At 49.7% G+C, this 17536-nt stretch overlaps 1 protein-coding gene across 2 annotated transcripts; it reads left to right on the top strand.

Moving 5' to 3' along the window:
- Positions 1-2368: 2368 nt before the first annotated feature.
- LOC144132465 (uncharacterized) lies at positions 2369-17116 on the top strand. Of its 2 annotated transcripts, XM_077664892.1 has the most exons (4): positions 2369-2561; positions 7411-7520; positions 9261-9704; positions 13609-17116. In XM_077664892.1, exon 4 carries the CDS (start codon positions 13623-13625, stop codon positions 15690-15692), a length of 2070 nt encoding a protein of 689 aa, XP_077521018.1. In that variant the 5' UTR covers positions 2369-2561; positions 7411-7520; positions 9261-9704; positions 13609-13622; the 3' UTR covers positions 15693-17116. The 2 variants fall into 2 exon arrangements, with proteins under 2 accessions (XP_077521018.1, XP_077521017.1); XM_077664891.1 differs by lacking the exon at positions 9261-9704.
- The last annotated feature ends 420 nt before the right edge of the window (positions 17117-17536 follow it).

The following is a 17536-nucleotide window of genomic DNA, read 5'->3' as shown; positions in this document are numbered from 1 at the left end:
TCGCGCACACGCACGAAGAGAGAGCGTTGTCTGCTGCGCTGTTCCGATTACGAGGACACACGCCCTGCCTCAATATCTGCCCGCAAAGAACAGGCGGGCAAGAAAGCACATCTTCGTGACTAAGATGCGACGCTGACATGCTGCGATGCTTTTTGATACCATCTATACCCTGAAAGACTGATTAAAGAGCTGGTTGGTTTCCCTTTTATCGCGTTCCTACCCAGAGAGCTGCTCAAATCAGAAGGTTCGCATTCCAGGCACTGGTTACCACGGGTTGCTAATTCCTCAGCCTCATTTTTTTCCTGAGCATCTCACTGCAACAACCTTGCCCACCAAGTAGCGATCATCAGCTGCTAATAAGGGAGTTCTCAAGAAATAAGAGAAGATATTTTAGAGTAAACCATGCATTATATCTGTGATACCACCCTTTTGTGACAGCCTGGAATAGGGATCTGTAAGGGGAAAAAAACTTTGGTCAACTATATGGTCAAAGACAAAGAAATTCAGTGTACCTTAGTCTACTTTGTATCTGTATATGAAAACCTTCTGAATAAATTATAAATTATAAATTCTTACGAATTTTTATAGTTGGTTGAGGTTCACTGGAAATTTCAGTTTTCTTGCACCTTATTCATTTTATTTCTACCAAAGCCAATTAACAAAAATTTTATTGCTTGAAGAGAAATACTTACGTACTTTGGGGAAAAGGGCGGTGCCGTTTGTTTTACTCAGAGATCTCAGAGTGTCCAAGCTAAAGTAAATACATAAGATAGGCAAAGTTAAAAGCTTGAGGACCGCTCGACCGTGTAGCTTTGTGTCTAACAAAGTGCTTACTATGTCAATGGCCAATGGAGTCAGGGAACGGTATACTTCAATCGACCGAAGTTGACAGGACGGCTTTCGCAAAGGTTATTGACGTTAAATTCTGCTCACCCTGTCAATGAGGTTATGGCGTAATGCCGATATTATAAATGCTCCCTATTGTAGATCTTGTGGATTGCACTAAAAAAAATCGGCTCAGATTGTAGCCATGCGGCAATGCACAACCAGGGTGTGGAAAAAATGCGCGTAAGGTCACAGTCCTACACAGAACTGATAGAATGTCAAACAGGGAGGCTCTCAGGAAAGGGCGCATATCTCCACGTTTAATCGCTTTATGTTTAGAAGACGTACTCACCGGGCTGCGTTCAGAAGATGTAGTCATGAGCATTACTGAATTAAACAACCTTCGACTCGCTGACTACACTTGCGTACTAAGTAAATCAGGGAGAGATCGCAGTGCATTATTGAGGAGCTAGATGCGCTAATACATCAGGAAGCCCAGAAATGAATATGAAGAAAGCTAAACTAACGGTCAGCCGTCTCGGTAGTGGATAAACGAATGCGATATGTAGAGTGCACCAGCAAGATGCGAAAGAATGCGTCTATCTAGCCTGACTAGTGACCCTAAAAGAGTACCACGCGAGAGAAATAACCAGACGAGCAATAATAACGAGGAGTGCATTTGAGAGGCGCATCCTGGTTATCTTTAGCAGCTTACGAGTTTTCGTTAAAAGGAAAATGTGATAGTTTCATCCTGCCAGTAATCACCTACGGGGCTGGAACTTTCATGCTGAAAAAAAAAGATAAAATGGAAGACAAAGTAGCGAACTCCGGAGAGTAGGGGTTAACGATATGAATAACTCTAAGAAACTAAACAAAGAGCTGCGTTCTACGCAGCACGATAGCGAAGACGAGTTACTCTAGTACAAAGTGAAATCAAGAAAAGGAAATGGATTTGAGACGTGGGTGTGCTGCTGAGAGCTTATAACGTATGTCTGTTATTTTTAATTGAGTGGACTGATAGGGCAGATGATCTCAAAGAGGGGCTTGGATATCTTGTGTCAAGACATTTGCGGTCACAGAAAAAAATCGTGCTTCTTTTTTTAGGAAAGGAAATGGCGTAGTGACTGTCTCACTTCTGGGTGGACACCTCAACAGCGCCTTGAGAGAAGGGATGAAGTTGTGAGTTAAAAAGGGAAGAGGTGCCAAAGTGGAGGACTCAGGAATAATTTCTACGCATGGGAGGGCTATTTAGATATCCGTGAGAGTGGCCGTTGTCTTTCAGTGGACGAAATCTGACTGGTGATAATGGTGGTGCCCACGATCACACTTTAGCACGTCTAGACAAGGAAACGAATAACGGGTTTAGCTTGAGGCATGCGACGAAGCACTAATATCTACTACTAGGGCTTATCCCCCGCCCCATTCAAACCACGCGCCTTCGCATCCCGCACCGCGTCACCTGGCGCGTCGCTCTCCGTCGAGGGGGCGACTGAGAGAGAGCACGTGGTGGGCGTCTCCAAGGGGGGCGCTCGAGCGCAGTGTGAGCGTCATTCTGAGGAGCTGGGAGGCAGCGTCGACGTTGACGCTGTGCCGGCGCGGGAAGCTTCCCGCTAGTGTGAGCGCGCCAACACAGCCGTCGCTCGGATAAAAGACGAGTGGCCAGCAGACTCGCTAGCATCGCCGTGTAGAAACAAGGACCGAAGCGTCGACTGCGCCTGGAGCCTTTCAGCGAACCGGTAAGCGGCCTCGTGTGTTAGCAGAACGAAGCTGCCTTCTGAGCGGCCCGCGCTAAACCGCCCTAGTCTGTCGTACAATCCAAGCAGCGTTCGCGTGTTGCGCGTGTTGCAAGTGCCCGTACGCTCGGCATGTGAAAAACAAGTTGCGACACTTTTGGGTCTGACTTCTTTCCTTTCCTTCTCGCCAGTCAAATTTTGTTTCGCGCACGTGGAAATGAAGCCGGGAAACGAGCCCAGGAAATCTCGAGGACGCTCCTAGTTTGCGCGGCTGCCACCAGATGCCGAGCGGCACTGAACGCTCAATATAACGGCGGGAATTTTGAATCTTCGGTGCGTCCCATTGATTTTGTTATCGCCGTCAAAATAGTTGGTGCGAGCTCGGAAGCATTTTCTTCAATATACTTGGAGCGATAAGGAAGATTAGGCCATGATGATCTCCATGTTGGTGCAACATCGTTTAAGACATCCAAGTTTTCTGGAAATTTCGAGTTTAAAATATCGCGTTGAGTTACGCAGTGTTCACTACTGGTCTGCCAACAGATGATTCCAGTTCATGATGCTAAGAAAGCAGGGCACGCACTTGCTCGGGAGACATGAAAATTGTCGCTTGTTTGCCTTGAAGAGAAGGCGGTTACATGTTATTCTTTTTGTAATGGGGCGAAGTTTGTGGGCTCCTTGCAAGAAGTGCGCCTGGCGAAGGCCTCTTTCGTTGTTTATTACCGCGAATACAGGCACACGTGTGCAACGTAATTCGCTGGCCACTTAAAATAGGGCTCCAGCTGTACTAGTCTTCGTGAAACAGTAGGTAGCGTTCCGGTTCGAGGACTCACAGCGTGTGGGGTTGATTTGGGGAGATAAGTACTTCTCCCCACTCAATCGCGGCTGACACGGTTCAAAGCCGCCCGGACCCCACCCCGTGATCGCGTACGCTACCGAGCGCTCGCCGACCACGGCGGGCCTTGCTCTGGGGGAACAAAGGAACGACACATTGGCTGACACAAACAGGCATTTATTGCTACAGAAACAATAACGCCAGCTAGCAACAAGGTACGCTAATGAATCAAGGACGTCCGACTCACCAGCAAGGTTCCGAGCGAATGTTCGCCCGCGCTAGGGCAAGGGATATAAACTCCGCAGGCCGGACGGGACGAGTACGGGAGCCTGTCTCCCCGTCGCTTCTTCGCCCCGTCGGCGAAGAGCGGAGCCCCGAGCGACGCGTCCGCCCAGGCTCACTTATCCCGGCCGAAGAGAGCCCATCTCCCGCGGGCAGGCTTCAGCAGTCTCCCGCGCAGCGACGCTGGCGCCCTCTCTTGCCAGTTAATGTAACTGACAAGGGAATCCGCTCAGCCTCGAGGGGAGACCGCCGCTGCACGGTGCCTCGCGGGAAAGCAAACTCAGGGGGCTGCAGGGCAGGTCCCCACATCCCCCCAACCTTAAATAGACCCACGCGCCTGAAAGTACATGCTATGGAGGAGTCTCCTGGTCTCCATGTCTTTGAGGCACGTCTTGCAGCGGAGGTCACGCCGACAGCGTCCACGCAGACTTCCGCGGTATTCCGAAGGCGGCGTGAAGGTCTCCGCTGGGACGACTCGTATGGCCCGCGGACTACCGTGTCCGCAGGCCCGCGAATCGAAGGCCGGTGGGAAAACTGCAGGCCAGGATCCTGCAGTAGTCGCCAGGGCAGCAGCAGCCGGAGGTGACTGCTGACTGGTCTCGCCACAGCTGCCCCGGATGGATGCGGCGAACAGGATACAGGCCGCTCCGTCGCAGCAGGTGGCAGCGAGACGATGTGCACCGGTCAGCAAGCCTGGGTGGCTCCACCGGATCTGCAAAATTGTCGAAACGCTCTCGGCGTGCCTTTAACGTAGGTCACGGGAGGGGAAACGGCATCCGCAAGGGCCTCGTGGCACAATGCCTAACTTGCTAGCAAAACGTGTCGGCGGCTGTGCAAACGCAAAGTTCGAGTGAACAAAGCCCTTTCTTGAGTTGAACGAGACTGCTCAGATCGTGCGAGGTTGCAAAAAAACGGACGGGCAGCAAAGTGCGCCCCCTCTCAACGTCACGGTCCGGTGGTCATGTCTCTTTTAATGTGGTGCAGGCAGCTCCGAAAAGCCTCAGGCCTAACGACCACTCCTACAACGACCGTGACCACACCAAAGACCCGAAACGGGTTTTGTGCGCGCAGCCGCGAGGAGACATCAGCTTTGTGGGGTGGTCCTACCCCGCTCACTGCACAAAGCAGCTTCTGAGCGGTCGGCGCCCACCGTATCGGACGGTGTCGGAGCGCCCGGTGCCGAGCTGCAATACCAGCGAGCTCGTAGCGGCACCCGTGGCCCCAGGCCACCCGGCTCCCGGAGCCGCGACTCCCAGAGTCGAAAAAGAGATAGTAGAGAAAATATATACAGAAACTCGGACCACCCACGCGGCTTCCGTACTCACTCGCTTCGGGCTCGGCGACTCCGCGGGCGCTAGGCCTCGAACTCCCTCGATGCGGACCAAGTGATTCTCACGAAGAAACTCCAGGGAAAAAAAATGTGCTGAGCATGTCGAAAAGTTCAAACATGCTGCAGCGCAATACACCTCGCACTCAAGAAAGCATGCCGCAGGTCCTAGCGATCAAAATTCACTCTAGGCCTAGCACTTGTCAAGTCCGGACAAAGAGCGTTCCTCGAACCGAACCGACAGTCGTCCAATGTTCCAAGAGCAGGCCCCACGTTGGGCTGCCAGATGTGGGGTTGATTTGGGGAGATAAGTACTTCTCCCCACTCAATCGCGGCTGACACGGTTCAAAGCCGCCCGGACCCCACCCCGTGATCGCGTACGCTACCGAGCGCTCGCCGACCACGGCGGGCCTTGCTCTGGGGGAACAAAGGAACGACACATTGGCTGACACAAACAGGCATTTATTGCTACAGAAACAATAACGCCAGCTAGCAACAAGGTACGCTAATGAATCAAGGACGTCCGACTCACCAGCAAGGTTCCGAGCGAATGTTCGCCCGCGCTAGGGCAAGGGATATAAACTCCGCAGGCCGGACGGGACGAGTACGGGAGCCTGTCTCCCCGTCGCTTCTTCGCCCCGTCGGCGAAGAGCGGAGCCCCGAGCGACGCGTCCGCCCAGGCTCACTTATCCCGGCCGAAGAGAGCCCATCTCCCGCGGGCAGGCTTCAGCAGTCTCCCGTGCAGCGACGCTGGCGCCCTCTCTTGCCAGTTAATGTAACTGACAAGGGAATCCGCTCAGCCTCGAGGGGAGACCGCCGCTGCACGGTGCCTCGCGGGAAAGCAAACTCAGGGGGCTGCAGGGCAGGTCCCCACAAGCGATACAGTTTCTGTCTTTGTATCTTATCTCCTCCAACAGTAAAAGCCACTCATAGCCGACTTGTTCTCTTGAACATTGTCGTGTCTGCCTCCCATGTGATGACGCTAGTGGCCGTGTTTGCGCAGTCACACGCGCGTATCATCCCGACCCCATGGCTCCCCTGCCCTCGTCATACGCCCAGTCATCGTCGCGCAGCACGCGCAGAAAATTAGGCATAGAGGACTGGTTTCTCTTCCGGACCCACGCTTTCGTTCCTGCAAAACTTTTTTAGTCCGAAAGAACTAGCCGCATTCCCCGCGGTTCAAGCGTTGTGTCTATGTGTGCGGCCTCTGAGTAACAAGCGTAACTGGGTCGCGGGTTTTGAGGTACGTGACGGTGGTGTCCTCCTGTAAAAATGCGTGCTTTCGCTCATTATTTCCTGCTTGGCAATGCTAAACCGCCAGCCATTTTTCTTTTTAAGTTAGCGAATCGTGGTTGTTGGGCAAACGGCTATGCAGTATGCAGTAGTGAAGGACTTGTGTGTAACTGAACGGCACTGCTTTGTTCAACTTTCTGCCAAGTTTCTGTGCACGAAATATATTCGTTATAGTCTTTTCCTCCTTAAAGATGTGCTAATAATACAGTGGTAATAATAACAGTGGTATATTCGGGGTTCATGCAATGCAGTTGCACATAAGCGCCGAGGACAATGTAATAAGAAAGAGCAAATTAAAGACGATAAGCAATATAAAGGAGTAAGGTTTAACAGACGAAAATCTAACAGAGAATGAACTGCAACTTCAGGTTCCAAGGTTTATTAACTAAATAACACTCATTGAAAACTGCACTAAAAGATTAATGCAGAAGCAGGCCCACAAGTTAAACTACGCAGGAAAAATACGCAGAAGTTTGGCAGGTGAAATGAATCGTACAAACAGTCGAAGTGTTGCAGAAGTACTTGCTGTTGGGCTAATTGTTTCATCGTAAAGTATATAGGCGCTCTTTCTGTCTCTGTGTCTTGCTGTGTTCGTTCCCTTGCGCCATTCAACTTTAAGTTGAAACCTACAAACGAAACAGAAACCACTTGAAAATAACTGTGCGGTGGTTTCATTTTCATATATAAACAAAGGTCTTTGTGCAGAGTTTGAACGAAAGAGAAAAAGAAAGAAACCAAATGCAGGCTAATTGACCTTGTGCAGGCGACTAACTGAAGTTGAACGAAGCTTTTACGTGAAAACGCAGAAGCAAATCAAAAAAACAATACAATCGAGAAATGTCAAAATGAACTCACAAAATAAAGCATCTTCCGCAAGGGTTTCACAGATAGAAAGGAGGACAAGGCAAACTTATGTATTGCATGCTCCTGAGTAGCTTTCCAAAAGCTGGTTTTTCGTCATCTAAAATTTGGGGACGCCGATTAGCATCGAATGCTGTGAGAAGATAAAGCAGGCGACCCGTTTTCGGATAGCTTACGAATAAGCGGCGAGATGCGTTTGTAAAGGATGCCAGAAGAAACCTGCATATACAAGCTGGCGTGTTTCTGATTTCCAGCCCGCTTGGCGCGACGCAGGAGCCTGCGTCCATGTAAGGTGCGGTTGTCTGGGTTGGAACCCGTGATCTCCTCGTCAACATCAGCAGGCCTCTGCAGCTGAACCACCGTGGTGAGTAGTCTTTTCTACGTTTTCCCTAATAACCTGCACCGTAAATCTTTGGCAGAACAAGAGGCTAGAGAGCCGTATCTCGGCCGCTGGACCGCATTTCAACGGACCCGAATTTCAAAAGATGCACATGCGCTGTTTCATATAAGGGCTCAGTGATGGTCAAAATTATACGGAGACCTCCACTAGACGCAGACCTCCACTAGGTAGCGCTACTTCTTCATTTTTGTTTTCACTCTCTTCTTCATCACTTCATACAAAGTGAAGGTCAAGGGTTCAACGAGAGGGGGATATGTTATTCCGCGTTCTATTTCCCGATAACCACCGTATATATGATTAATTCGTATATAGATTAATTTGATTCGGGCAATTTTTGCATCTTTTACCCCTCGGTAACGTGCCGACGGGGCTCTCAGGAAGATGCAGTGCCCAGCACATGTCCCACATGTCCCAAGCCTGAGGCGGATCTTCGCCTCCATTTGTGGACGTGACTCTTGCTTGTTTTGCTCGGCCAATGTAACACGGCGCGAGAGAATTTCTGCGTCAAACGTGCATTGCCTTCAGCACATAAGGAAATTCGTAGAATTAATCATATATAGATTAATTTGATTGTTTCTTTCGAATTCGTGGCCCTCTCTAGGTTAATAATAATAATAATAATATTAATTGGTTTTGGGGGAAAGGAAATGGCTTCCGCACGTTCAGGAAAGTCGCCTTAACAAGTGTATGAAAGTGTGGACGAATCACAGTGGGGTACTGAGTTCTTTCAAAAGGCCATGGCAAGCATTAAGCCTTCAGAATAGAAGGCATCGCTCAGAAAGTGCCCACAGTTGCCAGTTCTGTTTCTGCATGCAATATTCTTAAATTAAAAGCAACTCTTTTTTTTCTTTTGAGGCGGAAAGGGAAAGCGAACTCGTCGTGCAACAGCAGCCCTTGTGATATGCAAGGTCGCAAGTTTAACTGGAAGGTTAAGGCTGACCGTTCAGGATTCAATGCCAAATCTTCAGATCTTCATGACAAAGTACAGTTTATGTATATAAAGAAAACATTTCTTTTTCAGAATATAAATGCGCAGTTCACAAGCCAGGAAATCGCGTGCCTCAAAGAAGTAAATGTTAGCAGGCACCTGTTACTATCAGACTGTTTAGCCCCGTCTTGGCCCGATTGTATTGCAGACGGTGCACACTAGACACATGGAAACCACATAATAATAATAATTGGATGTTGGGGAAAGGAAATGGCGCAGTATCTGTCTCATGTATCGTTGGACACCTGAACCGCGCCGTAAGGGAACGGGTAAAGGAGAGAGTGAAAGAAGAAAGGAAGAAAGAGGTGCCGTAGTGGAGGGCTACGGAATAATTTCGACCACCTGGGGATCTTTAAAGTACACCGACTTCGCACAGCACACGGGCGCCTTAGCGTTTTGCCTCCATAAAAACGCAGCCGCCGCGGTCGGGTTCGAACCCGGGAACTCCGGATCAGTATCCGAGCGCCCTAACCACTGAGCCACCGCGGTGGGTATACGTCATTTTCAGCACTTCAGTAGAACTGCCCTGATTATCTCTGCCAGGTCCTCTGGACATTGTTAGTCATTCTTAATTATCACACGCGTAACGGCGTTCGCGTATCGTAAGCAATGGTGAGAATCGCCGATGAAAATATCTAAATCACAGAACACAAGGCATGACGAAAGTACCTCAAGATAGAGAAAGTCTGCAGGAAAACGGTGCTCGATCATTTCAGTACCCTGTGGAGTGCGTCCCACAAGCCATGTGTGACCAAGGGACTGAGAAGATCTCAGGCGACCCTTCTACATCGAATTCGCACGGCCTCTGCTCGCACTGCTGCATGGATGCATAAAACCGGCATAGCATCGTCTCCGCTCTGCTCTTTATGTGGTGTGTGCGGGGATATCGAACATTATATTATGTACTGCCCAGAGTACAACGCGGAAAGGCATGTGATGTTCGCTTCCTTCAAGAAGACAGGAACCCGTCACAGCACAGTGGCGGACATTGTCTACCCGAGTGGAAACCAGACATGCAGACGGGAGGCTGCACGCCTTCTTTTAACATTTCTGCAGAACACGGATCTTGTTTTTAAATGGTGACAGCAGGAACGGACTATGGCCTACTGCGATTGAATGTGTGCGTAGATGGTGTCTTCCGGAGTGGACTACTTTACAATGTGAGTGAATGGGTGTATGGACTGTGGCACTACAATGGCCTATGTTCTACTGTGACTGAATATGTGCATAGATGGTGACTTCTGGAGTGGACTGTGATGTGAACTGTGTGGATTGATTGTGTGCATAGATGGTGACTGCGGGAGAGAATGTGTGCTATTATAAGAGACTGTGCGCTTAGCGGGGTAGATGCGGCATTGTTAATATCGAAGGGACGCTGCGGTGGAGCAATTGCCGGCAGATAAAGCAAGGCTAACCCCACCTGTAGCATTCAACGCCTCAACCTCAACTCAGCAGCAGTCACCGAAACCAAAGAGCATAGGGGATGTCTTTATTTGTTGTTTTCATCAATGGGAGATTAATAAAAGCAGAAGAAAAAATAACGACAGGCCGCCAGTGGGATCCGAACCCACGACCTCCGAGCTCCCCGCCGGCACGACACCGACTTTCCATTCCCTTGTCTGTTGAACAGAAGGCCGTTTGCTGTATTGAAGGGTAGGCCTCGTGGACGGCGCGGATTAGAAATTAAACAGTGAGGACAACTCGACCTCCTAATAAATAAAAGGCATGCATTTGTGTGACATAGCTGACATGATGCGAAACAAAACAGATGTAAATGCGCACCTGTGACTACATGAGGAAAAGAGGCAAAAAATGCCCGGACAAGGCCTCGAGCTCCGACCCTTACACCGAGGTCCTGTTCGGGCAATTTTTGCATCTTTTACCCCGTCGGTAACGTCCCGACGGGGCTCTCAGGAAGATGCAGTGTCCAGCACATGTCCCAAATGTCCCATGCCGGAGGTGGATCTTCGCCACCTTTTATGGACGTGCCCACGAACGCAGGACTCAAGAAGAAGACAATTACTGGAAGTTAATTGGACTTAAGGCTACAAGGGAGGAACACCTGCCCTTGTGACTAACGGACAACGCTAAGAGCGGGAGCAAACTCCGGTTTCTGGAGGAGAATAGTCTCCACGACATACTTCAGCTTATCGACAGCCCCTGTTTATGCCACATGGCAAGTCTTCGAATTAAAAAAAAAAAGACCTCCAGCTGCCCCAGGGCCAGCCAAGTAACAGACATACTTGAGCACAGCGCGCCTGCTCGTGGAACGCATTGAATTGTCGATAATTCTGAGTGATTGCACAAGTGGACGAAAAATTGTTCGGTGTCAACGCCATCGCGCTTCACAACCAATGGCCACAGGTATTTATGTATGTAGTTATTAGTTATATTAATCGTTTATTTACTTTCTCCAGAGAGCCGCCGCGGTGGCTGAGTGGTTATGGCGCTCGGCGGCTGGCCCGAAAGACGCGGGTTCGATCCCTGCCGCGGCGGTCGAATTTCGATGGAGGCGAAATTCTTGAGTCCCGTGTACTGTGCGATGTCAGTGCACGTTAAAGAACCCCAGGCGGTCGAAATTTCCGGAGCCCTTCACTGCGGCGTCTCTCATAGCCTGAGTCGCTTTGGGACGTTTAACCCTCTTATACTAATTTACTTTCCCCAGATGCCCCAGGTATATGGCACTGCATTAAGGATGGGCTGAACCATCAAGCCATGAGAGAATTGAGAGCAGCCTTGAAATAATATGTGTAGTAGTGGTGCGCAGCGTGAGAGGGCAGATAGTTCCAGCCAGAGAGGCCATTGCCTAAAATGGACGCGGATGGCCGGCAGCCTGCTCTGGTGGTAAGTTACACGGTTTTGTGGTCACTTCGGCGGCTTCAAAGCCGGTGAACTGGCAGAATTACGGAGACCTGATGTGATACGTGATCAAGTATTTGTAAAAGGCACAGTCAGATGAGACGCCTTCTTCTTAAAGTTAGTAAGGCTGGCTGCAGCATTTAGTTTATTGACGGTGTGGTGCAAATAATCGGGGTATATTAACCGCGCGGCGCGATCTGAACGTAGTCAAGGGTTTTAGGAAGGTTATTTTAAAGCAGTCCCAGACGGAACATGCGTATCCTAGCTCAAATCGAACAAGTGTTAGATAAGCCAGCGTTTTGAAAGAACATGGTACGAGTCGCAAATTCCGATGTAGATAACCGAGAGTCGGATTCGCTTGGTTAGTAAAAAACATATTGCATAAGAGGTCCATGTGAGATTAGTCGAAAATGTTTTGGCAAGATATTTGCGCGACTGTGAACATATCACATAAGGGCCAAACATAGCAGATCTTGAAGATTGGCAGCGAAGTTTTGGATGAAAAAATTGGAGGGAACAGTTAAGCTCCGCCAAAAGGCTATGACGCGATAGCTTACTGGGTTAATTTCCATATATGCAACAGTTATTTCTCTACTTTACATTCATGGATACCTGGGAGTCGTCATACCCCTCCCCGCGGAGTGGTGTAGCGGTGCAGCGGTTAAGCGATGCGCCATTACCCTGCGATGGCAGGTGCTCCCAGCGGTGGGCTTTGTGCCACACAGGTTGCTCTTCCCGAGCGACCAATCATAAAGTGCCTCCTGCCACGGTGGGCAGTTTTTGAGGAAAGTCGCGTGACCTAGCTAGGTGGCCCACCAGCAGGCACGTAGCCAGAAATTTTTTCTGGAGGGGCCCGGTACGGGAGGGGGGGGGGGGGGGGGTGTGCCTAACAAGAACACTGCTGGAAGAGGGGGGGGAGGAGCGTGATTTTCGGGAAGGGGGGGGAGGGGGGGAGGGGCATCAGGCCCCCCTTGGATGCGTCCCTGCCCATCTGCCTCGTATGTTGCTCTGTGGGGACCACCTGTCAGAGCTATACCCGTGATTATTCGCTCACAGTGCCGACAACGCCTTCGCTGAAAACGCCCACAACGGATTTTCTGGAGAACGGAACCATTAACGCGACAGCGTTAAAAACAGTTGTTGTGTACTGTTAATGTTCAGGCACATTAAAAATATTGCTTAGGTTCATACTTCAAATAGGTCGATATACCACTTATATTACTGCCTGCTATCAGCATATCTCGACTCCTAAGCTAATGGGCGCAACTAGTCAAGTAGAAACAGGAGTTGACGCTTTTTCTTAACGCTGTGACGTCAATTGCTATGCTTCACAATGCTCAGCAAGCTTCTAGTATTATCATTCTGTTTTCAAGAGATATCTCGGATCGCGTAGTGTAGCGGTGCCCCCATTTACAAAAGGGTGACATCATCTGGAGATTTCCTTCTGAGCTTGTAAGCGATTACTTAGTGGTTCTGGATACACACACGGCAAACCCCGTTTCTGAGTTGAGCATTGTATCTTGCAATCGCCCTTCCTACCTCAAAATGCATTTCCTCTCTCTAGGTGGTCAATCTTTCTAGCAAAGAAATTTATTTGCTATACATTAGCAGCTAATAGCCAGTTTTATTAGCTATTACAGTATCATAACGCACTTATCCAGTCGGTGGCTGATTGAAATTCCGCCTATTAAATTTAGGTGCATTATTTACTCCAAATGTTACTATAATCAACGCCAGCCTTTGCGTCTTTTGCTGTCACGTCTTTAATTTTTCATTCGATAGCTCGCTGCGATGTCCTCAAATGAAGCTTAAGCCTTTTCGTTAGCAAACAAGCAATTAGTTCACCGGCCATTTATACGCTTAAATGGGTCATTTTTACAGCGTCTTTAGAGATAACTAGATGTAGAGATAACTGTCTAACTAAAAGCGCCCACTAACAACAAGCATCCCCCATGGGAGTTTCTTTTTTTTTGCGATGTAACAGGAGACAGTTATAAAAGGCAAAATATAATATTCTCTTGGGTTGGGTCGGAAAAACTAAATAAAGCGGTTCTGGCAATGCCTCTGATTTCCTTTGTTAGTTTTGTGCTTATACATTGACATCAGAACCTCCTGATTTCTCATCATAACCTCCTGAGTTCGTTGCCTAAAATTATCTTTTGCGCTGACACACTGAGTAATTTTTCGATGCACCTCTTCTTGCAGGGCCATCCTTCGCTATGTGTGAAGGCCGGGAATCCATCGACCTAACTTACCTGGATGGGGTGTTCGAAGCGGATGAGCTGGACACACTCTCGTCCAGACTCCTCGAAGTCCTCAGAAATGCAGGCCTCGCTCCAGACGGTGCGGTTCCCGGCGGTCGCCGTTCCCAGGAAGAATTCGACGACGCCTGCAACGTCTTACTCGACCCCATCGCTCTCGAACTACGTGAACTGGAACCACGCCGCTACGGCCTCGTTTACAGGGAGCAAGAATTTGAATCCTTCGAAGAAGTGCACGTGAATCCAGACAGCGATGCCAGCCTGGACGCCATCCTCCTCGCCTCGTGGCTCTTGCGTTGCGGCCGAGTGAACTCGCTTAGCCTGGGCCCCATGGGAATGGTTACGCAACCGCTTTCTGCCGTGATCAAGGCCACCCTTCCTCTGTGTGCGAGGACACTACACAGTTTGAAATTAGAAAGCTTCCGCTTTTCCCAAGTCGATGTCGAAAACGTCCTAACTGGCGCTGCCTCTATGGAAGCACTGGAGTCACTGCACTTGATGTACCTGTCGCTGACTGCAGCCGCTACGCTATCTATTGGCCGTTTACTGCTTGCAAATGCCGACTGTTTGAAAGTGCTTACCATAGGCCCAGACAAGCTGGAGGGAGGGAGAGAGATTGTCACGTCCGTGTGTCAGTGTATGAAATTGACATCATTGCACCTGTGGTGCGTTGCTTTTGACGACGAGGGGCTCAAGCTCTTCCACGACTTCCTCCTAATGACCAAAAGTCTGCAAACCTTGTCGGTGGACAACTGCGATCACAGGGAGGCCAGGTCGATCCTGCAAGCACTGCGGAGTAACCGCAGCTTGAAGAAAGCTGGATTAACCGTCAAGCATGAAGATCCAGAAAGCCTAGGAGAAGAGGTGGCTAATGTGCTTAGTGATAACACAACTCTAGAGTCACTGTGCCTGTGGAATTTGTCTCTACCGTCACCGCAGAGCATCATGTGCGTTTTTGCAGCGCTGAAAGAAAACAAGACGTTGAAGCACTTTGGAGTAGGGCTTGTCGACCTTATCAGCGGTGACCGTGACGAAGGAGAGACCGGGTCACCCGTTGTTGCGGTTGTTCGGGAGAACAGTACACTGGAAAGCTTGCACATCGAATGGTGTATGATGACCAACAAGACTATGAAATCGCTAGCGCAAGCACTGGTAGCCAATCCTGTGCTGAAGATCCTCCGAATCGGCGCCAATGATTTGGAAGAAGATGAAGAAAGCAGCAGCTTCCGCGAAGCCGTGAGGGACAGTTGCGACAGGATCGAGACCATCTGGAACAACGCTGGCTTAGAAGAGCTGGCACTTACCCTTCCACATAGCCGCGTAGAGAGGTTAGATCTCTCATTGCAGGTGGAACGCGAAAGTGCTCCTCTTCTGCAAGTGCTCAAGGGGCTTGCTATGAACCGAACCATCACGCGTCTGCATATACACGGCATTGACTGCTTTGGCGACGTCGAAATAGCTGCCCTCGCCGACTACCTCCGAAGCACCGCTATTTTGAAGTGGATCAGCATGAGCTTCGAGATCGAATACGCGTGCTACGGTATTCCGCTGATCGACGCACTTGCTGAGAACACCAGTGTGTGCCGGGTGGACTTCGGCACTTTTGACATGGGCATCGAGGCGTGCGAGCACTTCGGCGCCATGCTTGTGAAAAATCGCACCTTGCAGTGGGTGTCCCTAAACGAGCGTTACGCCGGTCCCAAGGAGCTGGAGCCCATAGCGCAGGGCATGGAAAGCAATTACACGCTCATCGGCCTAACACTTGTCAGCAAGCCGCCGTGTCCTGCTTGGTCTAGGATTGGACGTGCGCTAGCTGCCAATGGCCGTCGGCTCAACAGGGCCGTCGATTTTGTCCTGGAAACAGTGATGGAGGGAGATAGTAGTCGGTGTGAGGAAGCCTTTCGCATCCTCTCTGATTTGGAGTCTCTTCGGGAGCAGCTTGCGACAGTGACATCAGCATCAGAAACTCGGGTGGAGGAGCTCATAGAGGCCGCCCGAAAGCGCCTTCCGGAAGCGACGGGTGTGTGAAAAACATGTACACAAAATTTGCGGCGTGCGGCTTCTGGTGGTCCTATGTCTTCCGGCTGGTTCCGCTTACGTACAGAATAATATTTTCCGTGTAAAATGAAAAGCAGTGATAATATACAAATAGCATTTTTAACGTATTTACAGGGCTTGATTCATTTTAATTTATTTGAGCGCACATTTCTTTCATGCATGCTTGCAGTAGTCGTGGGGTGTGACCTGTACGGTATGGTGGAAAAAAGCAGCCTTCCTATCGGTGGTCACAAGTGGCGGCTGCTGCAAAAACATTGCGATCGCCCTTTTGTATCGCACCCCATCGTCAATACTAGGCAGAAGCAGAAGCTTCCCTCTTTGCTGCGCGTAATTGAAAGAAGAGAAAGCTTCATGAGATTGCTGAGACCTTCGTCAGATTGCACCTTGGCCAATCCCCCCGCGTGGGTATGTGCCATATTTACTGAGATGAAGAAGATTGCTGGGGCAATATGAGAGACCCAGTGTCTAGGCTCTTTGTCCGCGCAAGTTTTAGCAGTGTCCCAAGTTAAATTTGTAACCCTCCCCTCACCTGTTAACTTTGATTGATCTTTCAAGGAAGAGCAGTAAGATCTTCACCGATTTTCAGTTTCCCTACTTTTTAAGCTTCCTTTAAATAGTTTGAAAAATATGTGCTCCTAATTTACATCATAGTTGTAAACAATGCAATTCCTTAGGGCGTTTGTGACAGGAAATATCTTTGAAACTCTATTTATTTGTCAAAATGACAACGAGTTCTTTGCCAGATTCATTGCAAGTCTTTTATGAGCCTCAAATTTCGACATCAACCAGCGAAGATATAGTGAACTCTACATGAGTTATGAACTCCCGCTTGTCTTCCACGGTCACTAAAAAAGTGACTCGGGTGAGGAGTAATTTCCTGCGAGACTCGATTTCGATTACGACCTGCAAGTTGGATGTACTTAAAGCGCTACTGCCTAAAAACGCTGTGTCACGGGAAAGCGGTCAATGGTGTAGAACGAGTCTCCTTCGCCTAGACACACAGTTATAGCATGACGGCCGCCAGTGCTCCAACTGATATCACAACCGGTAATTCCGTGAGACAGTGAAAAGTTCTTTATGGACACTGGGTCTCGTTTTATTTGTGCTACTATACATACTGCAAACGGCGTAGAAAAAAAATGAAGTCGGTTGCAGGGGAACAAGCCATTTCGAGTAGAAAAAGAAAGCGTGCGCCTTTAGCCGTGCTATTTGGGTAGTTGAAAAACCGCGTATGCTCAGGCCTTTGAAGTGTCGCATAGTGCAGTTTTAGGAGGAGTTTCGGGAACTTTTTCTTATTATGAAGAACGCACATGAACATCAAAATGCACGCTGGTTTCAGCTATCCTTTCCCTCCGACGTAAGTAGTCTTTATGGAAGCAAAAGTAATGACACGTGCAATTTGTGGGGACCTGCCCTGCAGCCCCCTGAGTTTGCTTTCCCGCGAGGCACCGTGCAGCGGCGGTCTCCCCTCGAGGCTGAGCGGGTTCCCTTGTCAGTTACATTAACTGGCAAGAGAGGGCGCCAGCGTCGCCGCGGGGGAGACTGCTGAAGCCTGCCCGCGGGAGATGGGCTCTCTTCGGCCGGGATAATGAGCCTGGGCGGACGCGTCGCTCGGGGGCTCCGCTCTTCGCCGACGGGGCGGAGAAGCGACGGGGAGACAGGCTCCCGTACTCGTCCCGTCCGGCCTGCGGAGTTTATATCCCTTGCCCTAGCGCGGGCGAACATTCGCTCGGAACCTTGCTGGTGAGTCGGACGCCCTCGATTCATTAGCGTACCTTGTTGCTAGCTGGCGTTATTGTTTCTGTAGCAATAAA

This window comes from Amblyomma americanum, chromosome 5 (genome assembly GCF_052857255.1).
Source record: "Amblyomma americanum isolate KBUSLIRL-KWMA chromosome 5, ASM5285725v1, whole genome shotgun sequence".
Lineage (NCBI taxonomy): Eukaryota > Metazoa > Arthropoda > Arachnida > Ixodida > Ixodidae > Amblyomma > Amblyomma americanum.
Note: the sequence above shows the minus strand (reverse complement) of the source record. Positions and strands in the feature narration are given on the sequence as shown.